This window comes from Eulemur rufifrons, chromosome 7, assembly GCF_041146395.1.
Source record: "Eulemur rufifrons isolate Redbay chromosome 7, OSU_ERuf_1, whole genome shotgun sequence".
Lineage (NCBI taxonomy): Eukaryota > Metazoa > Chordata > Mammalia > Primates > Lemuridae > Eulemur > Eulemur rufifrons.
The window spans coordinates 159514260-159536970 of record NC_090989.1 but is presented as its reverse complement, the minus strand read 5'-3'; the positions used below and the strand labels follow the sequence as shown (position 1 = coordinate 159536970).

The 22711-nt window shown below is 47.5% G+C and overlaps 1 protein-coding gene across 4 annotated transcripts; it reads left to right on the top strand.

Annotated features, from left to right (window-relative positions):
- The first annotated feature begins 1137 nt into the window (after positions 1-1137).
- WNT5A (Wnt family member 5A) lies at positions 1138-22305 on the top strand. 4 transcript variants are annotated; one of them, XM_069473713.1, is made up of 5 exons: positions 1138-1464; positions 7497-7630; positions 8847-9097; positions 13602-13894; positions 17485-22305. In XM_069473713.1, exons 1-5 carry the CDS (start codon positions 1459-1461, stop codon positions 17941-17943), a joined length of 1143 nt encoding a protein of 380 aa, XP_069329814.1. In that variant the 5' UTR covers positions 1138-1458; the 3' UTR covers positions 17944-22305. The 4 variants fall into 4 exon arrangements, with proteins under 4 accessions (XP_069329814.1, XP_069329816.1, XP_069329815.1 ...); XM_069473715.1 differs by lacking the exon at positions 1138-1464 and adding an exon at positions 3148-3184; XM_069473714.1 differs by lacking the exon at positions 1138-1464 and adding an exon at positions 3287-3404.
- The last annotated feature ends 406 nt before the right edge of the window (positions 22306-22711 follow it).

Below are 22711 nucleotides of genomic sequence, written 5' to 3'. Positions count from 1 at the left end.
TGAAACTTTAAAGATTTTTTTTTTCTTTCTTTCTTTCTTTTTTTTTTTTTTCTGAGAACACCAAGGGAAAGAGGAGTCCGGAGAGAGGGAGGGAGAGAGTAAGGCAGTTGGCCAGAAGGGCCGGGGGGTGGGTGGGGGGGGACGCGGTCCCAGCGGTCGGTCAGTCTGTCTGCGGGGCATAGGATCGCGGGGAAATCTGCAGCAAGCTCCACGGCGCCGCCTTCGTCGCCCAGAGCCTGGTTCCGTGCGGCAGCAGCCCAGCAAGCCCTTCCGCCGCCGCCACTGTGCTGGGGACCGCCCGCTGCCCGCTCTCCCGCCCCTCGGACCCGGGCGCCAAACGAGGAGGTGGGCAGCCTTGCTGGCCATGGACCGCCGGAGCTGAGTCGCCGCTGCGGAGCCCCGAGCTCTCGCCATTCCCCAGCCCCGCGCCCGCGGTGCCCTCTCCTTCGCCCTTCGCCCAGGAAAGGCGGGGGAAAGAGAGAGATTAACCCGGAGAAAAAGAAGGGGGTGAAGAGAAAGGGAGCTAAGGTCTCCCCTGGGGCAGTCGCCCATCGCCACCTCAACCTACCACCCAGCAAAAAGTTTGGGGGCGACTTTCATCCTTTTAGCGCCCCATTTTTGCCAAACCCTAAAATGAAAGGACAAAATTTGGCGCTGACTCTTGCAGCTCAGATGGCGACTTGTGCGTTTCCAGCGGCATCTCCCGGAGAAAAAGGCATGCGCGCCTGATTGTTCTGTGGCCCCAAAGCTGCAGTGGGAGTGTGTGTGTTTGGGTGTGTGTCTGTGTGTACACAGACGTCCACACTAACTTGCGGCTGCAGGATCAGCGGCTGGAAGCAGACGTTTCGGCCACAGACTCAGAGAGGAGGAGCTGGAGATCAGAAGGCGTGAGCCGTCCAGACTTTGCAGAATCTGTGGTGTGAATGAACTGGGGGCACCTGGGCGCACGGATCGCCCCCCTTCCTCCGCCCCAGGCCAGAGTTGAGTAGTGGGGCTTTTTTTTTTTCACCCTCTTGTGAAGAATTTTTTTATTATTTGTTGTAAAGTCTTTTGCACAATCACGCCCACATTTGGGGTTGGAAAGCCCTAATTACCGCCGTCGCTGATGGACGTTGGAAAGGGAGCGCCTCGCCGTGGAACAGTCGCCTGCGCGCCTTCTCTGGACCCGCGGCTCCCCAATTGCGCCCTGGCTGGGCCCTGCTCTTACTGCCTATCTGCGCGCTTCGGAGCCCCCTCGGTTCCTGGGCGCATCCCAGCGCTGTGCCAACTCGGGAGCCCAGGCCGGGGCACCAGTGCCCGCTTCGGCTCTGGTTCACTGCGCCCTCCCGACGCACCCCGGAGAACTTCGCAGCCCTGCTCCCGATCGTCCCCCCAGGCTTAACCGGGCCGCTCCACTCGGATTCCTCGGCTGCCCTCGCAGGGGTGGCGACTTCCTCCCCCTGCCCCCTCCCCCTCGCCATGAAGGTAGGTGTTCAGAGCGCTACAGCCGCTCGCCACTTTTTTTTCTTTACTTTTTTTTTTTTTTCTTTTGGAAGTTAACTGAGTTCCCTCCACTTCTTCCTATCCCTCCATTTCTCCAACCGCCTCAAGAAGCTGGAACTCTAGCGTGGCCGGCAGGGACCCCTACCCCTTCGCCCCCTACCCCTGATGCACTGCCTCTGCGTCCCAGGAGGTCTATTCTCGTCGCACAAACCGTTCTGCACCTTTTAGACTTTGGAGAAAAAGTGGGGAAGAGCGATGGCAGAAAACTGAGTGTGGTTCACGGACGACTTTCCTTTTACCCCGAGAACCTCGAGTGTAATTTACTATGTATATTTCAGTAACAGGATAATGATTCAATTCAACAAATATTTACCAAGCGCCCACTGCGCAGGCACCAGGAGGGTGTGTGGCCGGGCCTCGGAAAGGGGAAAGGGACTCTTTGGTTGGAAGAACTGGCAGAGGGACTAGGGGCCAACCACCCCGGAGCAACGCACTTCCCCCTCCCCCCTCGACCGAGGCCAGGTTGCAGGCTATTCCGGGCCGGGTGAACCGAGCGCGGCAGGCCCCTGTGCCTTTAAGAGTGCCTGGCGGGGGGCCAGCGCGCACCCCGGCTCGGGGAGCTGGGTCGCGTTATTAGCATTATTAGCGGCCACTGAGTGAGCTCAGGCACTTTGCAGCAGTGGTGGGGGCGGGGAGCAGTAGTGGTAGTGGCTCTAATCCTGTTCGCGGGGAGAGCGCTCCCGACCCCCTGAGCGGAGTCTGCCTTGTCCTTTAGAAACACTTGGGCCTCCGGGTTGGGAGAGCGGGCGGGGGCCAGTTTGTGAACTCGTGTTTGTTTTAATTGTCAGTTGTATGTTAAAGCCGAGTCACACACTCCGAGGGTCACTGAGAGTTCACTTTTACGGAAAGTTAACGTTTCTTCCTGCTATATAACTTGCTGTTTTCTAAACAACTTTTCTTATCTGTCCTCCAAACTTCGATCCTTATTTCCACTTTTCTTGGTCTTTCCTATTTTCAGTTTCCTAGAGAACAAGGTTGGAATTGGAATTAAGATGTTTCTTAAAAGCAAACAACCCCTCTTCCCTCCCCTCAAAAGTTTTTTTGTTTTTTCTTTTTTTTTTTTGCCCAAATCTGGAGACTCTACGGCCCTGTTTTACTTTCCGATCCCTGTCTGGCATCGGGGGCCCCTTCTCCTCTCTCGTCTCTCTTTAAATGGACAACTCGCTGCTTGGAAGTAACTTGGGCCCTGCGGTGGGATCGCACCTCCTCAGCCCCTGCCCTCCCGCCAACATTAGCACGTTCACTGCTGAACCAGCCAGATGCGGAGATTAGTTTCTAGACGGCCTCTGCCGGGGGAGTTTCGAGGGGGCAACGCTTAGAGTGCGGGGCGGACGAATGTGGTGTGTGTGTCCGAGCGTGTGGATCCTTGCCCTGCGTGTGTGTAGAGAGGAGTCAAGGATCAGTTGTTCTCGGGTCTTGTACATGCTGGCCTTAGTTTCCCACCCCCACTCTCCCCTCCGACCTTTTCCACGCAAGACCCTCCCCAGGAGGCCCAGCCCAAGCGTCCTTGGTCTTCTCCTCCCCTCCCCCAGCTCTCTGGAGCACAAGGGGTTAGCCCTGTGCGCGCACAACTCGGCGCCGTACCCTCAGCCTTTCCTGACCCGTGGTGCGGTGCCGGCTGCCCCCTGTTGGCCGCCTTGAGGTAGGACGCCTCTGAGTCGCGGGTCTTTGGGGCGGGCGGGCAGCTGCTCCCCTCTCCCTCCCACCTCTGCTTGGCTCATCCCTCCGGACCACCAGACCCCACTCTCCCAGCAGGGCCCCTCAGAGACCCCCAGAGGACTGGCTGCACTGCGACGCCGCTGCGACACGGAAGGGGCCACGGGTCTGACCCAGCAAATGGGGCTCGGCTAACTGAACGCAGGGTTGGTACCTCTTCTCCTGCGCATAGGAAAGAGAGTGTCGCCCTAGGAGGCCTCGGGTCTGGCCTCAGCTGTCTCACCAGTTCTCTCTGCGGTTGAGGACAAGGGTTGCTTTCTCTCTCTCTCGGCTTCAGTCAGTTTCTTTGTCTATTAAAAATTGGGGGTGAAACTACCTTTAAAGAGTGGAGGTTGGACTATAATTGTCTTTCTCCGTTCACCAACACTGCTCCATCTCTGGACAAAGTTGAGCTTGTGCCAAGAGAGTTAAACGTCCTGTGTGAAAAGGTGTAAGTGCTGTGTGTGTGTATGTATGTGTGTGTCTGTCCTGGTGTCTGGAGAGCCTGTGTCGGGGCTGGATGGGGAGCAGGAAGCAGACGAGAACCAGGCCAGACCATTCTTCCCTTGGAGCCTCTTTCTGTTCGAGGACCTGCCATCGGTTGAGAGGCCCGCGCGGCCAGAGGCTGTTCACGTTCCTTGCACTGATTCTGGCTCCAGGAGCAACCTTCTCCTTCTCTATCTGGCCATTCCCTACACCCCCACCCCTGCTCCGTGCGCGCGCGCACACAGCGCTGTGGATACACACCCGCAGCGTGGGGCCGCCGCGGCTCCCTCGTGGCCAGGAGCAAGGTGTGGGGAGCAATGGCTCCTTCATCTGCTCCCCCACCGCGGACCTCCTACCGGCCTTGGCTGGCCCTCCTTCTTTTCCTCCTGCTGCTCCCTGCGTATGCCCGGGAAGGACGTCCCACGTTTGTGGCTGCAACAGAGTTTTTCTCCCGCTAGTTTCTCCATCTCTTTCCTTGCTTTAGGGAGAGATCCACGCAGGAAAATCAATCTATTTTCCCCCCAAAGCGGAAGAGATTCTTCTTGGATTTTCCTATTCTCTTTTTAGCAGCCGCGAGTCTGCGTCAAACTCTTCTTCCGCCTAGTTGGCGTTCCTCATCATTTCCACTCCCAGAGACCCGGGCCCTAGGCGAAGAGAGTCTAGCAGAAGGGGATGCCTATCCTGAGTGGCCGAGAGCCCAGGACCTCTGCCGGGCCTTTTAGTCATTTCTGTTAAGTGGCCGCCGCCAAGGACCTGGGTGCTGCGTGGGGTTTGCGTGCTCGCCCCTGATGATCCCCGCCGCCGCCGAAGGTCCTCTGAGCAGCTTCACTCCTAAGAGTTCTTCTCCCTCACCCCTCATCACCACGGCCCACACTGCAGTTGGTAAAGGATTAGGAACACCTTTAACCCTACGCGAAGGCTTTGCGAGGAGAGATATAATAAAGGTAGCCGCGTCGTTGAGCTGCTCAGGATCGGAAACGAGGGTCTGAGAACGCCCTCCCCCCACTTCACTCCTCTCCTGCGCTGAACCTCTCAAATGCCCCCAGCCCTTCTCCCCGAGGCACGCGAGGAACAGATTCCCGGGTCCTTAAAGAGTTGGCTTCCGTGGGCCCCGAAAGTGTTGGAAAACATTTAGCTCGCTCTTCGGGAAAGCGAAGAACGAGAACCAGAACTTTCGTTTTAGCCCTGGTGTGACTGTCTCATGAGAGGTCTCATTTCACACTGTCTTTCGGATCAGATCTCTTGGTAAACAGGCGGGGATGTTTTACCCTACAGAGTCGATGTATTTATTAGTGAGTACGCTGTGGGTTCCTTGAGTCTCTCAAACTTATGAGGCCTTTTCTGGGTTGCACCAGGATGGAAGAAGGCCAAGGTGTTTCCGGGCAAGCGCACAAGGTTAAGTGGAGACGCGACTCATGGGGCTCTCCTGGCCGATCCCCTTTGGGACACCTCCGCCTACCTCTACCCTGGAGGCAGGGAGACCCGAGTCGCAGAGACCGGTTGGCCCCACTCCCAGTTGGCCCCGGGCTCTGGGAACTGGTGGACTCTCCCTGGGGGCGTCGGGCCGGGAATGGGTTCGGTTTGTGTGGTTTCGGCTCTAACAAAGAGATCCGCTGTAATCCGCCGAATCTGTTATCAATTTCTGCGCTGCCGGCGCCCCGCCCCTTGCGCCCCGCCCGCAGCGAAGCTCGGAAAGTGCGCGCGGCCGGCTGCGATCTGGACCGCCGACTCGGAAGCACGTCGGAGCGTGTGTGTCTGTGCACGCATGTGAGTGTGTAAATGTGCACGGTGTGAGTGTGTATGGGTGTGTGCGCGCGCGGCGTCAGCCGCCGTTGGGGAGAGTTGACTTTGCAGCCTGAGCCGTGCGCGAAGGCAGATCTTGCAGCCCACCCCCTCCCCTGGAGGAAACTTGACACTTCGGGCGGAGGTGGGGAGAGAGACAGCCTTCTCCCTCCAAAGTTGGGGAAACCCCAGATTTCCATTCTCAGGGATGCACCCCCCAGCTTTGCAGCGCTTTGGGGACAACTGGGCCAAGGGCGCGGAGCCCTGGTTAGCGGGCGCTGGGGACCACATAAGCATTTCCTCTCCGAGAAGCCCTGTCAGGGCCAAAGGGGCGGCTCGCAGGGAAAAGCCGTGGCACGCTCGAGAGCCCCTTAGCGTTTCCACGGCTGCCTGGGTTCCCTCTGTCCCTTTTACGGCGCAGGTTCCAGGCCGGGTCCGCCTGCCCGCTGGAAGAAGCTCACCTCTCTTTCCTTTTTTGAGGAAGGAGCTCCCTTATGGGCTAAAGGAGACAAGCGCGGCAGGGTTACACTTACCAGAGATGTGAAGGGGGATTTTGGAAACCCGCTCCTCCCACCCGCACCCGCCACTGCCTAGCTCCTCCGCCGCCTGCAGGTGGAGAAGTCACCAGTGGGGAGGAGCGGCAGCGGAAGCGTCCAGGCCAACTCCTGCCCCCGAAATACTTCAGGAAGGGAACCTTCGCCGCCCAGGGCCGCCTGCTCTCTGGAATCGAGGGGCCCAGCTGGGCTCGGGAGCCAGCGCATCTCTGACTTCGCCCGGGGAACTCTTCCGCAACCCCGGCCCTGGCCTCGCCCGGCACCCCAACCTTTCAGGACTGACCGAACCGAGTCTGAGTTGGGTTGGAGAGGCCGGGCTGGAGGCGGGGTGACAGTGTTCCAAAGCCAAGCTCGCAGTGCCGCGATGGCGAAGTGGCTGACAACTCCAGATCGGGACCAAGGGAAATTGGAGTCCCCCTTGGCTTCCCGTCTCCTCCCTCTGAGACAGCTGCCAGGCGTAGGGGTGGGAGGGAGAGTGAAAAATCAGAATTTGGGAGAAAGTTGTGGGGAGGAGAGAAGGGATCCTCGCCCGGGTCAGTGGGACCCGGACTCCCTTCTTTCGTCTGGGATTCCATCCCTACTCACTCCAACGAGGAGGCCGCAGGGGGGGGGGGGGGGGCGTCACTCTTTTCCGGTTTTCTTGGTTGGGAGAGTAGACCTCTCCATTATCCCCTAGGCCCCCCATCTCCTTCTCCCCGCCCCAATCTGGCTGAAGAGCGTCCTAAAGGAAACCCGGGCTGCTCTTCCCCATCTGGAAATGGCTTTCCCCAAATCGGCCCGTAAACTGATTATGAAACATACGATGTTAATTCGGAGTTGCATTTCCCAGCTGGGCACTCTCCCGCGCGTTGGTCCCCCGGGCCTCGCCCCCCATCCCCTGCCCTTCCCTCCTGCGTCCTGCCCCCACCCTCCACCCCCGCGCTGGCCACCCCGCCTCCTCCGCAGCCGCCGGCGGCGCACTCCACTCGCCTTCGCGCTCCTCTCGCCCATGGAATTAATTCTGGCTCCACTTGTTGCTCGGCCCAGGTCGGAGAGAGGACGAGGGTGGCAGCGGGTTCCCGAGTGAATTACCGAGGAGGGACCCAGCACAGCGCGAACTAGAGGGGAGCAAGGGGGTGCGGGACTCGAGCAAGCAGGAAGGAGGCAGCGCCTGGCACCAGGGCTTTGACTCAACAGCATTGAGACATGTTTGTAATCGCTGGCGTGCCCCGCGCACAGGATCCCAGCGAAATCAGATTTCCTGGTGAGGTTGCGTGGGTGGATTAATTTGGAAAAAGCAACTGCCTATATCTTGCCATAAAAAAAAAACTCTCGGAGGAGAAGCACAGTCAATCAACAGTAAACTTGAGAGACCCCGGATGCTTCCGTTGTTTAAACTTGTATGCTTGAAAATTATCTGAGAGGCAATAAACATCTGCTCCTTTCTTCCCTCTCCAGAAGTCGATTGGAATATTAAGCCCAGGAGTTGCTTTGGGGACGGCTGGAAGTGCAATGTCTTCCAAGTTCTTCCTAATGGCTTTGGCCATATTTTTCTCCTTCACCCAGGTTGTAATAGAAGCCAATTCTTGGTGGTAAGTTCATTCTATGTGCATATTCCTTTTTTGGGGGGGTGGTGGTAAAGATTCGTTTGTATGCTGCTGCAATATTTAAAGCTTAACAGTGAGTGCGTGTGCATTTATCTAATACATATGTATGCAAAATGTTTTATTTATGTATCTTTTTAAGTCAAAATTTTCTTTTATAATAATTTGCTAGTATTGTAAAGCTTATCTTCAGCTCCATAGGGAATGGGTACCTATAAATCTAGGCCTTTTTCTGTGAGGCCCTTGTTCAGATGTGTGCTTGTAGTACATCATGTAATAAAAGGGAACAGAAATTCACTTCTATAATAATTGTAAGCCCATCTATAAAATTTACTTTTTGCCACCTCTAGGTAGTAAAAGTGAATTTCAACTTTTATTTTCTGTCACTTGAGGTTATTAACCTACAGAGTCTGAAGTAGGCAGAGTTCTAGGAGGACAGCTAAACTCCAAGTGGAGAATTATTTGGGGCTTGAAATTTGATCAAAAGGAGGTTAACTTAAATGTCTCTAAATGGGGGTTTCTTTCTGGTAGGGGCCTTATAGATAGACTGCAATATATCCAGAGGATTATTTTTGACGGCGTTCTGGATATTTTTTCCCGGTAAATGAGCAGCATTTTTCTGACTGTCAAACATGACTTCTGTTCACTGGATAGCCTGTCTTGGGTCCCTCACAATTACATAAGGAGCCCTTTTAAAATGTCCAGAAACATGGTCAATTTTCTTCAGTCTGTATACTTGTCCCTCTGTTCTTCCATCAGTCAAAAGGAACTGCTATCTCCTACCCGTGTCTAATTGTGTCTACTTTCGGCATTCATATGTTTTCCAAGCAGATCGGTCTAATTTATGGGGCAAAGTGAGTCACTTTCTCTAATGTCAGAGGCCCATCCCCAAAACCACTGTTTCCCCCTTTTCAGAGTGGATTTTGGAAATAATTGCTTCAGGTATATGGCAGCAACAGGGGCAAGGGAGTGAAAACGCTAACTGAGGAGCCAGATGGCAGGATGGGGACTGCACAATACCTCCGTTTTCTGAGTGGAGTTTAAACAGAGGAGTTTTATGAAGCCCTTCTCATACTTTGTCATGAGGAAAGCAGGAGAGAAAAAGCATCTGTGTGCTTAAAACTATGTATTGCTGACATGCTTTCTGGGGGCCCACCTCGAAAGTTCACGTAAATCTTGAATGCACATCTCCCCCCCTTTGCAGGTCGCTAGGTATGAATAACCCTGTTCAGATGTCAGAAGTATATATCATAGGAGCACAGCCTCTCTGCAGCCAACTGGCAGGACTTTCTCAAGGACAGAAGAAACTGTGCCACTTATATCAGGACCACATGCAGTACATCGGAGAAGGCGCGAAGACAGGCATCAAAGAATGCCAGTATCAATTCCGACATCGAAGGTGGAACTGCAGTACCGTGGATAACACCTCTGTTTTTGGCAGGGTTATGCAGATAGGTAGGAAATCATTTAACATATTTTAAAATATATATTAACTTTTTTCCTAGAGAAAGTCTTTAGTGTTTACTTACATGCTTGATAAGGAGGGCACCTTCCAACTTGGGTGATGGCTTAGGAATTTTTGTCATGATAGCAATTAATGTTAATTCCTCTCCCCTCACCTGATTACAAGTTTTAGACTTCTTTAATCAAATCAGAAGGGGCATGTCGTAGATACTGTCATTTTTCTGAACACTTAATTCTTCCTTAAAGCATTTTGTTTAAAATAGAAGCAGAAAGAACACTTATTTTGGTTTCTCATAAGTAGGTGGGGGAAGCCGAGTCATTTGTACCCTTTTAATCTTCAAAACTCTTGTCTGTTAGAAGTTTCTTAAGCCACAATTCAAATGGCCCAAGTATCAAACTAAAAATTATCATCTTTTAGAACCCTGGATGTGTTGGAAATGAACAAGGTTTTCATTTTCCTAATATAGATATTTCTTGAGACTATAAAGATATATATGTTAAAAGCATTATCTTTAGTTCCAGAAAGAATTTTAATTAAAAGTGATCCAATTTATGTTTGTCATTTTGGCAATTGATAAGAAAACACATACTTGGGATCTCAACCTAGAAACTTAAAAAAAAATTTTTGTGTATTGCTCATGGTCCAATTCTTAAATTTTAAATATGTCATTGAACTTGTTACTTCATTCAAGGAGGAGATGATATTTAAACTGGGCTAGAGTCAAAGATTTTGAAAAATCTTTTTACCTCTGGTTTGGTTTAAATAATGTAGGATATTTGACAGATATGCTCCTATGTGTGTTTTCTAGTGTGAATATTTTAGGTTTATTTACTTTTATGCAAATGAGTCCTTATAATTAATATGCCTGTAGTGACTTCTAAAATAAGAAGCAATTTATCAAAGCAATTAACTGAAGATAAAAGTTGGCTTAATATCCATCAAGGATGGATAAAATACTTTAAAAAAAGACCCTGAAAATTGCATTCATTGAGAACAAAAAAGAGTTGTCAGTGGATATTTCAGCCAAGCGGCTTCATAAACTAAAATAATACAAGACTAGAAGCCGTTCTTCTGATTGAATGGGAAAGTGGCCTATAGCCTCAGCCTGCAAAGTTTCACAGGGCTTTGTCCTTTCTATTAATGATTAAAATGTGCTAATGTATAGACTGGGATCTGAATATAGGGGTTAAGCTTCGGGAACACAAGAGTTTTCCCTGAATATGGGATGTCCTATGTAGTTAACTGGGGGTGTACTAGAGATTTAATTCTCCTGCATTTTGCTATCGTGAATGATCTAAAGCTTTTTACAAACTGTGTCAGAATGGTATGTTGTCAGCTTTCCCCCTCCTTATATGTTCCTTCTAAACTGCCTTCCTCTCAAACTGTGGGACTACTTTTTCCACATGTATGTGAGTTAGCAAAAACCATACACCTCTGATGGTAACTAGGAAGGAAAATAGCAGTTGGAATGTTTTTCTGTGTAGTCCCTCGCACACAGCTTTGATTTGAGATCTTCTTCCCATCTTCATACATAGCCTGTTTGGGCCCAAAGTGTTCAGAATAAGCTATCATTTGCTAAGTGAATTTGAGTACTGCTGGAGATTTATCTTAAATGTGGTCCAAGAGCTGCTTCCTCAGGGAATAAGCAGAGCCGTTGGTACACAGGCCTATGTTTAATTGTCCCCCGAAAGTACACGTTCCGCTCCTCAGCTGTGTGGTACTACTGTCTGGGTTGATGCGAGGTGGTGGGAGTGGTACCTCCTGACAGCCTCCGCTGGAGCCCTCTTAGATACTATCATCAAGTCAGCTGATGCCCTGGTGATACGAGTGCACATGCCTCATCCTCTCTGCCAAAGGTCCCCCAAGTGCTTGGTGTTTTAAAGCAGAAAGCCACTGCTGGGTGGCTTGTGGTGGGATGCTGATGGGGTCTTCTGTTTTGTATTTATTTTAAAAAGAGATGGAGGGAAGAAAAAACAGAATATATTTTTATGAAGAGGAACATGGACCCAACTCTAATAGAGGGATAGTTACTTTGCTTTCGCTTTTCTACTTATGGGTATGTTTGAAAAGAATGAGCTAAGGGAAAATTTGTACCACCTTTGATGTCAAAAGGTGTATGTGTGCCCACCCCAGAGCTATTAGAACACCAGGGATATTGAGAGTCATTCTTGTCTGTGAGAATCTGACCTTATGATGAGGCCAGTGTCTGAGAAACTCAGGCTGCCACCTCTGACCCCCTCCTCAACTCATTTTTCTAAGGTGCTGATTGCCTTGGAGTCACCGTGCACAATTGCCTCATGAAGGGCCCACTCTTCATTTGGGAAACTTTCTCATTTTTCATCATGCTACCCTTTCCTTCCAGCTTTTGTCTCCGTCTGACTCTTCTTTGTTTCTATGCTGTGAAAAGATATGTAAGGAAGGCACCATTTTTAAGGAGTGTGGGGATCTAAGTGGATGTAGATTTTTCACAGAGGGAAACCTAACTGAACCAGCGATATTCCAACCCGAAAGACTGTATCCTCAGGCTATCAGCCAAAGAATACTTTTCAAACTGACGTTTTCCCTGCAGTGACCAATTAACTTAGAGAATTCTACCAGGTTTGTATTCTGGGGCAAAAAAGGAAATGCTCGAGATAGACTCAAGAAAAAAAGCAGCATTATTTGTGTTTTGTATAAAAGCCTTTTTATGTTCTGTATACTCAAAGGACAGTGTCTTATTTTCCTCTGTCCCCAGAGGATTGTTTGATCTCTTCTTCCTCTAGCTACAACCTTTTTATTCTACAAGTCTCCCATCCAGGGCCACAGTATTTTCTATACTGTCAGTGTTAATCTTCATATAACTCCCTGGAAGCTCTATGTTCTCCTCCTTTCTTTCTACTCCCTGACCTTCTCTGCCTCTCCAGTTAGAGCTAGATAGATGTGAAGCACCACAGGGGTTCTCTGGATGCTCCTGCCAACCACCAGCACCCTCCTAAAGTCATTCGTTTTTAAAATTTGGGAAAGGGAGGGTGCTTGGTAAATCAGAACCATCGCAGTTCCTGGAAGGGGATACTACAAATGGCTGCATGTAGCAGAAATCCAAGAGAGGGTGGCTTACTGGCTGCTTAAGTTGGCACCTCCATCCTCCTGCAGAATGACCCTCTGGTTGGGGCCCAGTCCTGTTGTCAGCTGTTCCTGTGCTCCTCCAGCCCCCTGCCCCCAAAAGATGTTAGCAAGCTCTCAAAGTAAGCATAGGAGAAACTGATTCTGATATAGGAATTTCAGCACCAGAAGGGGCCTTTATTTCCTAGGCATCTAGTTCAATACCCTTATTTTACAGTTGAGGAAAGTGAGGGCCCCCTCATCCCACTCCTACACCCAGCTTCCACTGGCAGGGGGTTAACCCTTTCTTTCTCATAGTACAACACTTTCATTAAGTGGCTTCTTGTTATATGAAGAAATGTCTTCATGTACAAGTAGAGTTAGGGTCATCTATGATTGCCTCCATTTTTCTCCTGACAAATATCGCTCCTTTGACTGTTTGACAAGGAGATATTCTTTACAAGTTTTGGGGAAGGAGAAAAAAAAATTTTTTCCGTTTTTCCTAGGTTGTGCTTTTTTCCTTCTTGCTGCCATTCTAACACTTTGAGGCAAAGGATCGGTCTGTCTCTGGGGGAGTGGCCATGGGGTGGTTGCACAAGTGGCATTAAAGGACAGCAGGCTGTTTTCGAAGTAGGCACTCACTCTTGAATGAGAAGTATCAGGCCAGTCAGCTTGGAATTTAAGAAGAGGCGAGTTTCACTTATAACTGTCTATGAACTGGTTTAGAATTGACCTCTGGGAAAGTGAAGAGCCTCAGACAGATTTTGTGTGCATGATGGAAGAGGGAGGAGAGGTTACAACTGCCAAAGGAGAAGGGGCTGCAAGGCAAAAACTAGTGTGGCAGAAACTGGTGCGGCTGCTGGCAGTGTCTTGCTTAGATTCGGGGACCCAAGGTTTCAGAGGCTCTAAGCCTAGCAAATTCTACGCTCCTGCCCTATATGTAATTGGAATGAAAATAATACCAAACATTAAAATAAGTGCAAGGAAATCTACACAGATTCTGAGTTTTCCTTCAATGATTTCTTTCATGTGCATTTTTGGAAATATGGAGTTTTGGCTATTTTCAAAAGACTTGTGGAGAAAATCAATCCTGCACTGCTAAGAATCCTGCCTTAGACTCTTAATGTCAGAGCAATGGTATCAGGACTCTGCTACTCCTGCTCCTTTGTTATTTGTTGCTTCTGTGTGTTTGGGGGGATCTCTCTTGGCTTCCCCTCAAGGTGGGCCCCGGGCCTGGGTGTGTGTCAGGGATGCCTCCCTCCTTGGTCCCCACCAGGGAGGGGCTCCCCAGCCCCCGGGGAGGCTGCGCAGTGTGTGTGTGTGTGTGGGAGGGCTCTCCCTGTCCCCACCCCAGCGGGCCCAGGCCTGGGGCGTGGGGCAGGCGGCCCGGTGACCCCGCGTCCTCGCCCGCAGGCAGCCGCGAGACGGCCTTCACGTACGCGGTGAGCGCCGCGGGGGTGGTGAACGCAATGAGCCGCGCGTGCCGCGAGGGCGAGCTGTCCACCTGCGGCTGCAGCCGCGCCGCGCGCCCCAAGGACCTGCCGCGGGACTGGCTCTGGGGCGGCTGCGGCGACAACATTGACTACGGCTACCGCTTCGCCAAGGAGTTCGTGGACGCGCGCGAGCGGGAGCGCATCCACGCCAAGGGCTCGTACGAGAGCGCGCGCATCCTCATGAACCTGCACAATAACGAGGCAGGCCGCAGGGTGAGTGCCACTGTCTCTGTCCCCACCCGTCTGTCTGCCCCTCCCTTTGCCCCCGGCCACCTCCTGTGTCTCCTTGTTGCTCTATATGGTCCTGTCTCTGTGTCTCTGTGTCTCTGCGTCTCGTTCTCTGTCCCTCCCTTTCTTTCTGTCCCTGTCTTCCTGTCTTTGTCATCTCTTTCCTTGTCTCTCTTTCTTTTCTCTCTTCCGTTCCTTTCTTCCTTCCCTGTTTGTCTCTTCTGTGTCCCTCTCTCCCCATCGTCTCTTTCTCTCTCATAGTCCTGTCTACATGCAGGCCTTCCTGGAGAGGAGTGCACAGCCCAGAAAGTGTTCTTGGGGTGCATCATCGCACCGTGGTCTCCACCCCCGCACCCCCAGCCAAGGTGCTCCAGCGGTTATCTGAGAAGATCTTTCCCTGCCTTTTTAATTAGTCCCCAGTGCTACTGGCTAGCAGAGCTCTGAAATGAAAATGTTAATAACTTTCTCCCTCCTCCCTGGACCATGTCTGTGGTTGGGTTTCAATTTGGGAGACAGAGCTATTTGTCCTAGTAGGTGCCTAGTTGAGAAAGCCCTCACCCCAGCTTTCAGGCCTTCTCTTTTCCCTCCTTTTTTCTCCCTGCCCCTCTTTGTCATTAGATAGCAGGCCTGATGGACTGAGGGTTTTGTTTTTTTTTCTTAAGGGCTTCTCTAGCAAAACTACAGCACTTTTAGCGGTGTGGAATTTTATAGGTCTGACCATCAGGCCAATCACAGGGTGGCTCTGAGAGAAGAGAGAGCAACAGGAGTGCCCAGAGAGGACCGTCTTTGCAGCCCTCTCGAGTCTCCCAGTTCCCGCTTTTTTCTTCCCCTGGTAGGGATATGAAAAGCTACTTCTCAATAGTTAAAAAGACCTTTTTTTCCTGCGGTTAAACACATGGCACTTTATGGCTGCTTTAAAATGAAGGGGTGAAAACTTTTCTTAACTTTGGCAGCACTGAAAACCAGGGCCATTATTTTTTCACAGAACCCAAGGTAGGTGCCAGGAACTTTCTGGTCAGAGATTTCACTCTTCTGTATTTTGGGGTGAGGAAGAAGGAAGATAATCACAGAGTAAACCATAGAGGACGGGAAGGAGCCTTAGAATACTCTGGCCCCACACCCTCATTTTAAAGATTGGGAAACTGAGGACTAGAGGACTACTTTGTGAATGGAAGAAAATTAATAGATTGAAATACAAGCCTAGTGCATTTTATTAAACTCATGCATCACAGCTTAGGGGCAAATGAAGAGCTGGAGGTTTTGGAATTAGAGAAATCTAGGTTAGAATCCATTGTTGGTCTCTGTTTCGGAGCCTCAGTTCCCACATTTCCACGTCTATTAAATGGCCGTGGCAATAACTACCACTTGGGGCTATTGTGAGGACTAAATGAGATCATATAGTAGGTCAAACCATATGAAGTTGCCAACACTTGATCTTTGACCTACAAAATAACTATTTCATTTAGTCTAAGCTCTTAGTTTAGTGTCTGCTGTAGTAAGTGCTTGTGATAAATAGCTACTAAACATTATGAGCAGAGGCTATAGAGAAGTCAAAGATGGTGTAGACAATTCCAACTAACTTATCTTCTCCTCAAATTTGATGTTAAGCATTTAGGGGTGTCCAGGAAGGACTAAACTCTGTAGAATTTTGCCTGTGCTACCCTGAGGGGTCAGATAATTGCTCCCAAGGGAGTGTGACCTTCCTTTTCTCAGGCCTCCCACTACCCTTGTGCCTGCAGTAGGGGTTGACTCTCTCTCCTGACTGGCAGACCCAGAGCCACGTAATGGGGGTTCAGCCACATTCTCTCTGGAAGCCCATGAGACCTTGCTCCCACCCTCATCAGGGATACATCACTTGCCTCTGTGCATAGGTTGTGTCCAGCGCCTCAGACCAGAAATGCCTACAGGACAGAGAGGTGGCTGACTCTTCTGGGTCCTGTCCAGGGATGTGCTTATATTTGGGACTGTCCTCATCTTTGGGACTTTCTTAGCCTTCTCTTATGTTGAGAAATCATCAGAGGCTTGGCTACCAAGGAGAGGGGCTCAAGGGACTTCCAAGTGGCAAGAGGAGATTTGGGGGAATTTGAAAAACATCTTTAATATTGAAATTTCATTTAAAATCTGCATTTTCTTTCATAGTGAGATTTTGGGGGGTAAATTTTATCCTTGGAGCAGTGAGCTGAGTTTGGATCCTAGTGGGTGAGGTTACATAGAAGAAAGTTTTTGTCTAGGATGGTGGGAATTAAGGGTGGAAAGTTGGGCACTGCACCAGGAAATTTTGTTAGAATTTCCTCGGGGTATATAGCTTTTTAGTATTTCTCGAAGGGGAGCAAAGGTTAAATATGTTTGCAAAACCCTTCCTCAGAGTAGCTGAGTGCCTGAAACTTTTTATGCCAAGAGAGTATACTTTGTCCCCTTATAAAAGAAAGTCCCTTATGGATCCCTAGAGGAGGAAGGTAGCAGTTCTGGGTGGAAGTGCTTCCAGTCCTGACAGGCGCTCTCCAGCATGCCCGCTGCATGTGGACTCTGGAAGGTCATTGGCATAAGGAACTGTGGGAAGGAAGGACTATAAATAGGCAACCACCACCTCCCAGACTGCTGGGCACAGTGCTCTGGGGCCAGACCCATGGGCATTGCTACTGGGAGGTTACTGGGCAAGGGCCCAGACACCAAGCCCTCATCACCCTGGAGAAAGACCAGATTTACTGAGTGTGTGCCGGGTGCCAAGTGCTTTCCATGTCTCCCCCCAGTTTTATCTTTATAAGAGTGCTGGGAGGTTGGTTCCATCACAGTCCACTTCACAGATAGAAAACAGAGGCTCTGAAAGGTACAGCCAGTTGTCTAAATTCAAGGGCAAAGTCAGCAACAGAATCCATGTTGCCTGGCTCCAGGGTGGGTGCATTGACCTAGAGGGGTGAGACCAAGAATGTAAGGGCTCTTGTGATAGTTCCTGGTGCATAGCAATAATAGTCTTAATAGTAGTGGGTTAAGATTTGAATCCCATCCCTCTGGGACTCAGCCCCCTCCCAATGCTACACTTACCAGCTGTGTGGCCACGGGCAAGTCTCTGAGCATGGGTGTGGAGTCTGAATGCCTGGGTTCAAATCCTGGCACCCCTACTTCCCAGTGGTTGGGTTGCTCATCTCTCTGGGCCTTGCTTTCCTTCTCCATGAAATGGGGATGATAATAGCACTTCCCTTATAGCTGGTTGGGGGGATAATTCAGGAAATGTGAACGACCTGTGAGATGAATGTGCACGTGTTGCTGCTAATGTTTCCCTGAAAAAAAGCAGCACTGGGACGAATCTTTTCCTGTTCCCATTCAAAACTGTGTGGGTGTTGTTGATGATGATGTGATATGAGGGGGCTCAGAATGTATTTATTTGGAAGAGTTTTTAAAGAAGACAACTTAAGACTTCTGGTAGTGGAGAGTGAAGGGGAAATAGCGCAGCCCTTAATTGGGCCGGTGAACATAGCTCCATCACGGAGATCGAGGAGCGCTTTGCTGAGGTAGCCCAGGCTTGCGTCTCGCCTCCTCCATGAACCTGTACACTCACTGTCCCTGTTTCCCCACAGACGGTGTACAACCTGGCAGACGTGGCCTGCAAGTGCCACGGGGTGTCTGGCTCATGTAGTCTCAAGACGTGCTGGCTGCAGCTGGCGGACTTCCGCAAAGTGGGCGACGCCCTGAAGGAAAAGTACGACAGTGCTGCGGCCATGCGGCTCAACAGCCGGGGCAAGTTGGTGCAGGTCAACAGCCGCTTCAACTCGCCCACCACGCAGGACCTGGTCTACATCGACCCCAGCCCCGACTACTGCGTGCGCAATGAGAGCACGGGCTCGCTGGGCACGCAGGGCCGCCTGTGCAACAAGACGTCCGAGGGCATGGATGGCTGCGAGCTCATGTGCTGCGGCCGCGGCTACGACCAGTTCAAGACCGTGCAGACCGAGCGCTGCCACTGCAAGTTCCACTGGTGCTGCTATGTCAAGTGCAAGAAGTGCACAGAGATCGTGGACCAGTTCGTGTGCAAATAGTGGGCGCCCATCTGGCACCCAGCCCCGCTCCCAGGACCCACTTATTTATAGAAAGTACAGTGATTCTGGTTTTCCTTTTTTTTTTTTTTTTTAAATATGTTTTATTTTACCCCCACCATTGCAACCGGAACCATTTTTTCTGTTACCATTTAAGAACTCTGTGGTTTATTATTAATATTATAATTATTATTTGGCAATAATGGGGGGTGGGAAGCAAGAAAAATATTTATTGTGTGGATCTTTGAAAAGATAATACAAGTCTTCTTTTGATAGTATAGGATGAGGGGGAACTAACACATACCCTAACTTAGCTGTGTGGACATAGTACACATCCAGAAGGTAAAGAAATACATTTTCTTTCTCTCAAATGTGGGGTCATATGGGAGGGTAGGAGCCACTAGAAAGAGGGTGGTGAGATCTATGCATGATTCAGTTTCTGTGCCCAAAATGAATTGTAAATGCTCTAGTGCAAGATAAAAAGGTCTCAAGAAAAATAGCCAAAAACCAAAAAATAAGACGTTTCCCAGGGGCTGTCAGCCTGCTTTTTACATTTTCAAAATGCTAAAATGTAAGAGCAAAAATCTCATATCCTCAAAGTAAAAAGGTATATCTTGTGTCTCATTCTTTTCAAATAGTCCATCTGCAGATGGTCCTATTCTAGTAGAAACTTGGAGAACAGGGAGGAAAGTCCCCAGAAATTAAAAAATTTAAAACGCCTATAATTAAGATGATGGTGATTTGAAGCTGTTATAGAAATTAGGATTTCAGATTGGAAAAGGATCCCCAGATGACTCTGGACACTAGACTTTTTGTTTGGGACAGGGGCGATGGCTTGAATATAAAGGAAAATATCCTATGATTTTCTTAGAGATACTTGGTCAATAAATGATAATAATGAAACTAATACATGAATTCCATTCATGGATTCTCAGCCCAGATGACAAGGTACTTGCATGCAGTTCAGCACTGCACTAAAGCAAAAAAGCTATTTGAGGAAAAACAGTGAAATCCATCTTCCTCCTTGACCCCGAGCCCTCTTTGATTCCTCAGTGCTGTGATGTGATGCTGGCCACGTTTCCAAACGGCAGCTCCACTGGGTCCCCTTTGGTTGTAGGACAGGAAATGAAACATTAGGAGCTCTGCTTGGAAAACAGTGCGCTACTTAGGGATTTTTTTTTTTTCTCAAACTTTTATTTTGAGGAGCAGTAGTTCTATATGTTTTAATGACATTACTTGGCTAATGGAGTTCACAGAGGTGTTACAGCATTTCACTATTATGATCCTGTGTTTAGACTACCCACTCAAGCTTTTCTTATTATACTGCAGGTGTACCCTAAAACTGTTCCTAGTGTACTTGAACAGTTGCATTTATAAGGGGGGAAATGTGGTTTAATGGTGCCTGATATCTCAAAGTCTTTTGTACATAACATATATATATATACATATATATAAATATAAATATAAAAATATCTCAGTGCAGCCAGTGATTTAGATTTACAGTTTACTCTGGGGTTGTTTCTCTGTCTAGAGCATTGTCGTCCTTCACTGCAATCCAATTGGGAGTTTTCCAAGAATTTTTTGAGTCTTGAGCTTGGGTTGTGGCCTTGCTGTGATCGTACCTTGAGCACAACGAAGCAACCTTGGTTTTGAGGAAGCTTGAAGTTCTGACTCACTGAAATGCATGTTGGTTTGAAGATTTATCTTTTCCACCTTACCCCCTTTTCTCTAATCTCCATTTCTGTACACTTTGTGGAGAGGGCATTACTTGTTCGTCATAGACATGGACATTAAGAGATACTCAAAACTCAGAGGCATCAGCAATGTTTCTCTTTTCTTAGTTCATTCTGCAGAGTGGATACTAGTGCCTATTAGATTTGGTAGTACTTATTTGAGTCCCTAAGGAAAATCCAGCCCACTATATAGATAGCTAGTTTAAAAAGTTTTTTTTAAACAGGGACCCCTCTTTCCAAAATGTGCCATCAAATGTGTTCTTATCTCAGACATGCATTGTTTTAAAAGTTTGGAAAGACACACATCTCTTGTACCCTTCATAGGCTTGGTGGCCTTCATGTCACCTCAGCCAGGTGTGGCTCTTAATTTATTGCACAAGGATATTCACTTCCCCTCAGTTGCAGTGAATTGCAAGCAAAAGATCTAGAAAGTAAAAAGCACTAATTAGTTAAAAATGTCACTTTTTTGGTTTTTATTATACAAAAACCATGAAGTACTTTTTTTATTTGCTAAATCAGATTTTGTTCCTTTTTAGTGATTCATGTTTATGAAGAGAGTTGAGTTTAACAATCCTAGCTTTTAAAAGAAACTATTTAATGTAAAATATTCTACGTGTCATTCAGATATTATGTATATCTTCTATGGCCTTTATTCTGTACTTTTAATGTACATATTTCTTTCTTGTGTGATTTGTATATTTCACTGGTTTAAAAAACAAACATCGAAAGGCTTATGCCAAATGGAAGATAGAATATAAAATAAAATGTTACTTGTATATTGGTAAGTGGTTTCAGTTGTCCTTCAGATAATTCATGTGGAGATTTTTGGAGAAACCATGAGGGATAGTTTAGGATGACTACATGTCAAAATAATAGAAGAGTGGAGGATTTTACCAAAACCAAACTATTTGGAAGCTTCAAAAGGTTTCTATACGTAACGGAACAAAAGGGGAATTCTCTTTTCCTATAGATGTTCCTCAAAAAAAGAAATCAAGCAGATGGCTTAAAGCTGGTTATAGGATTGCTCACATTCTTTTAGCATTATGCATGTAACTTAATTGTTTTAGAGCGTGTTGCTGTTGTAACAGCCCAGAGAAGAACGAAAAGGCGCATGCTTTTATCCATGACCAGATTTTTAGTTCCCAAAAATGTATCTTTGTGTTTACCACTGCAACTATTGCACCTCTCTATTTGAATTTACTGTGGACCACGTGTGGTGTCTCTATGCCCTTTGAAAGCAGTTTTTATAAAAAGAAAGCCTCAGTCTGCAGAGAATGAAAACTCATTGGAAACTAACGGTTCGTTGTGTTAAGTGCAATTAATACAGGTTCTTGTGCTTTACAAAAATGTACACGGAAATCTGGACAGTGCTGCACAGATTGATACATTAGCCCTGTGCTTTCTTTCTTTCCGGATAACCTTGTAACATATTGAAACCTTTTAAGGATGCCAAGAATGCATTATTCCACAAAAAAACAGTAGACCAACATATAGAGTGTTTAAAATAGCATTTCTGGGCAAATTCAAACGCTTGTGGTTCTAGGACTCACATCTGTTTCAGTTTTTCCTCAGTTGTATATTGACCAGTGTTCTTTATTGCAAAAACATATACTCGATTTAGCAGTGTCAGCATATTTTTTCTTCTCATCCTGGAGTGCATTCAAGATCTTCCTAATACAGGAAAATTAACAAAAAATTTATACATAGACAGCGGCAAACATAGCCGTGTTCAAAATAGTCATTATGGGCTCAACTAAACAGATTGTTTTAAGTTTTAGTCCAGTTTATCTGTTCATTTCTTTGAATTTCTGACCTCCCGAGACTGGCACTGCATATGTGCTAGTAGCTTACCGAAACTTTTTTCAGGCAATTTTGCAAATACCAATTTTCAATTTGTTTTTATGAAACATTATTCAAGCCACTGGAATTATCAAATATGATGCTGTAGCAGGATAAGTATCCGAATAAAGACTAGTACTAGCTAACTCCAAGAGATCATTAGCAAAAACAGTACCTGAGTGGTCCACAATATAAATATATAGAGAGATAGATAGAAAAGGTACTTATAACTTGAAGCATATATTTAATGCAAATACGCACCAAGGCACAGGTCTAAAATACTGCATTATCACTGTAAACTATACTTTTAAAATATTTATTTTTTTAAGAAATATTTTCTAGTCTTCTCTCTCTCTATGGAATGGTGGAAACGAGATGCCATGTTTTGAAAGTAAGATGATGAAATGAATTTTTAATTCAGGAAACATTCAGTAATATAGGAATTAAAACTTAGAAAAAGGATCTTCTAATTTACCTGTTCACACAAACTTTACACTTAAATCTGATGATTGGATAATATTTTAGTGAAACATTATCTTGTTAGAAAACTTTCAAAAATGGATATAGAATAATTAAAGGTTGGTATGACTTTTTAAAAATTGTATCAGTTTGAATCTAGAACATTAAATTAAAATGCTGTCTCAGTATTTCAAAAGCAAAAAAAGAATGGAGGAAAATTGCATCTTAGACCATTTTTATATGCAGTGTACAATTTGCTGGGCTAGAAATGAGATAAAGATTATTTATTTTTGTTCATATCTTGTACTTTTCTATTAAAATCATTTTATGAAATTCAGTGCAGTCACGTGTGTGTGTTTAGCACAGAGAGTGTTCATCAAAGTCTGATGCGAGCGTGGATTATGGTTAAGGCATCCGGAAAAACACATACATTTCAGGTATGTAGATGATATTACGGTTGAATCTCAAATGATTTATTTTGTACTTTAATGCTCATTTTTCTTTTGCCTAATGCAAATTTTTCCATTTCTTATCTGCTCTGTTGCTGCTAATATGTAAGAGTTGTACTAAGAGATTAGGCATTTAGCACAGCGAGATGGGATTACCATGAAATTTCAGGGCAAGGGAACAAAGATAGAATGATTTTAAGAGAGAAATAAAACAATGTTCAAGTTGAAGAAGACTGAATCACCTGGAATAGTCTGCTGGTGGTCGTTTTTTTTTTTTTTTTTTTTTAATCT

Excerpts from the sequence above, each read along its gene's own strand:
- WNT5A (XM_069473713.1), top strand. Across the intron at positions 7,631-8,846 it reads ATAGAAGCCAATTCTTGGTG|GTCGCTAGGTATGAATAACC; the intron begins GTAAGTTCATTC and ends CCCCCTTTGCAG. Across the intron at positions 9,098-13,601 it reads TGGCAGGGTTATGCAGATAG|GCAGCCGCGAGACGGCCTTC; the intron begins GTAGGAAATCAT and ends CCTCGCCCGCAG.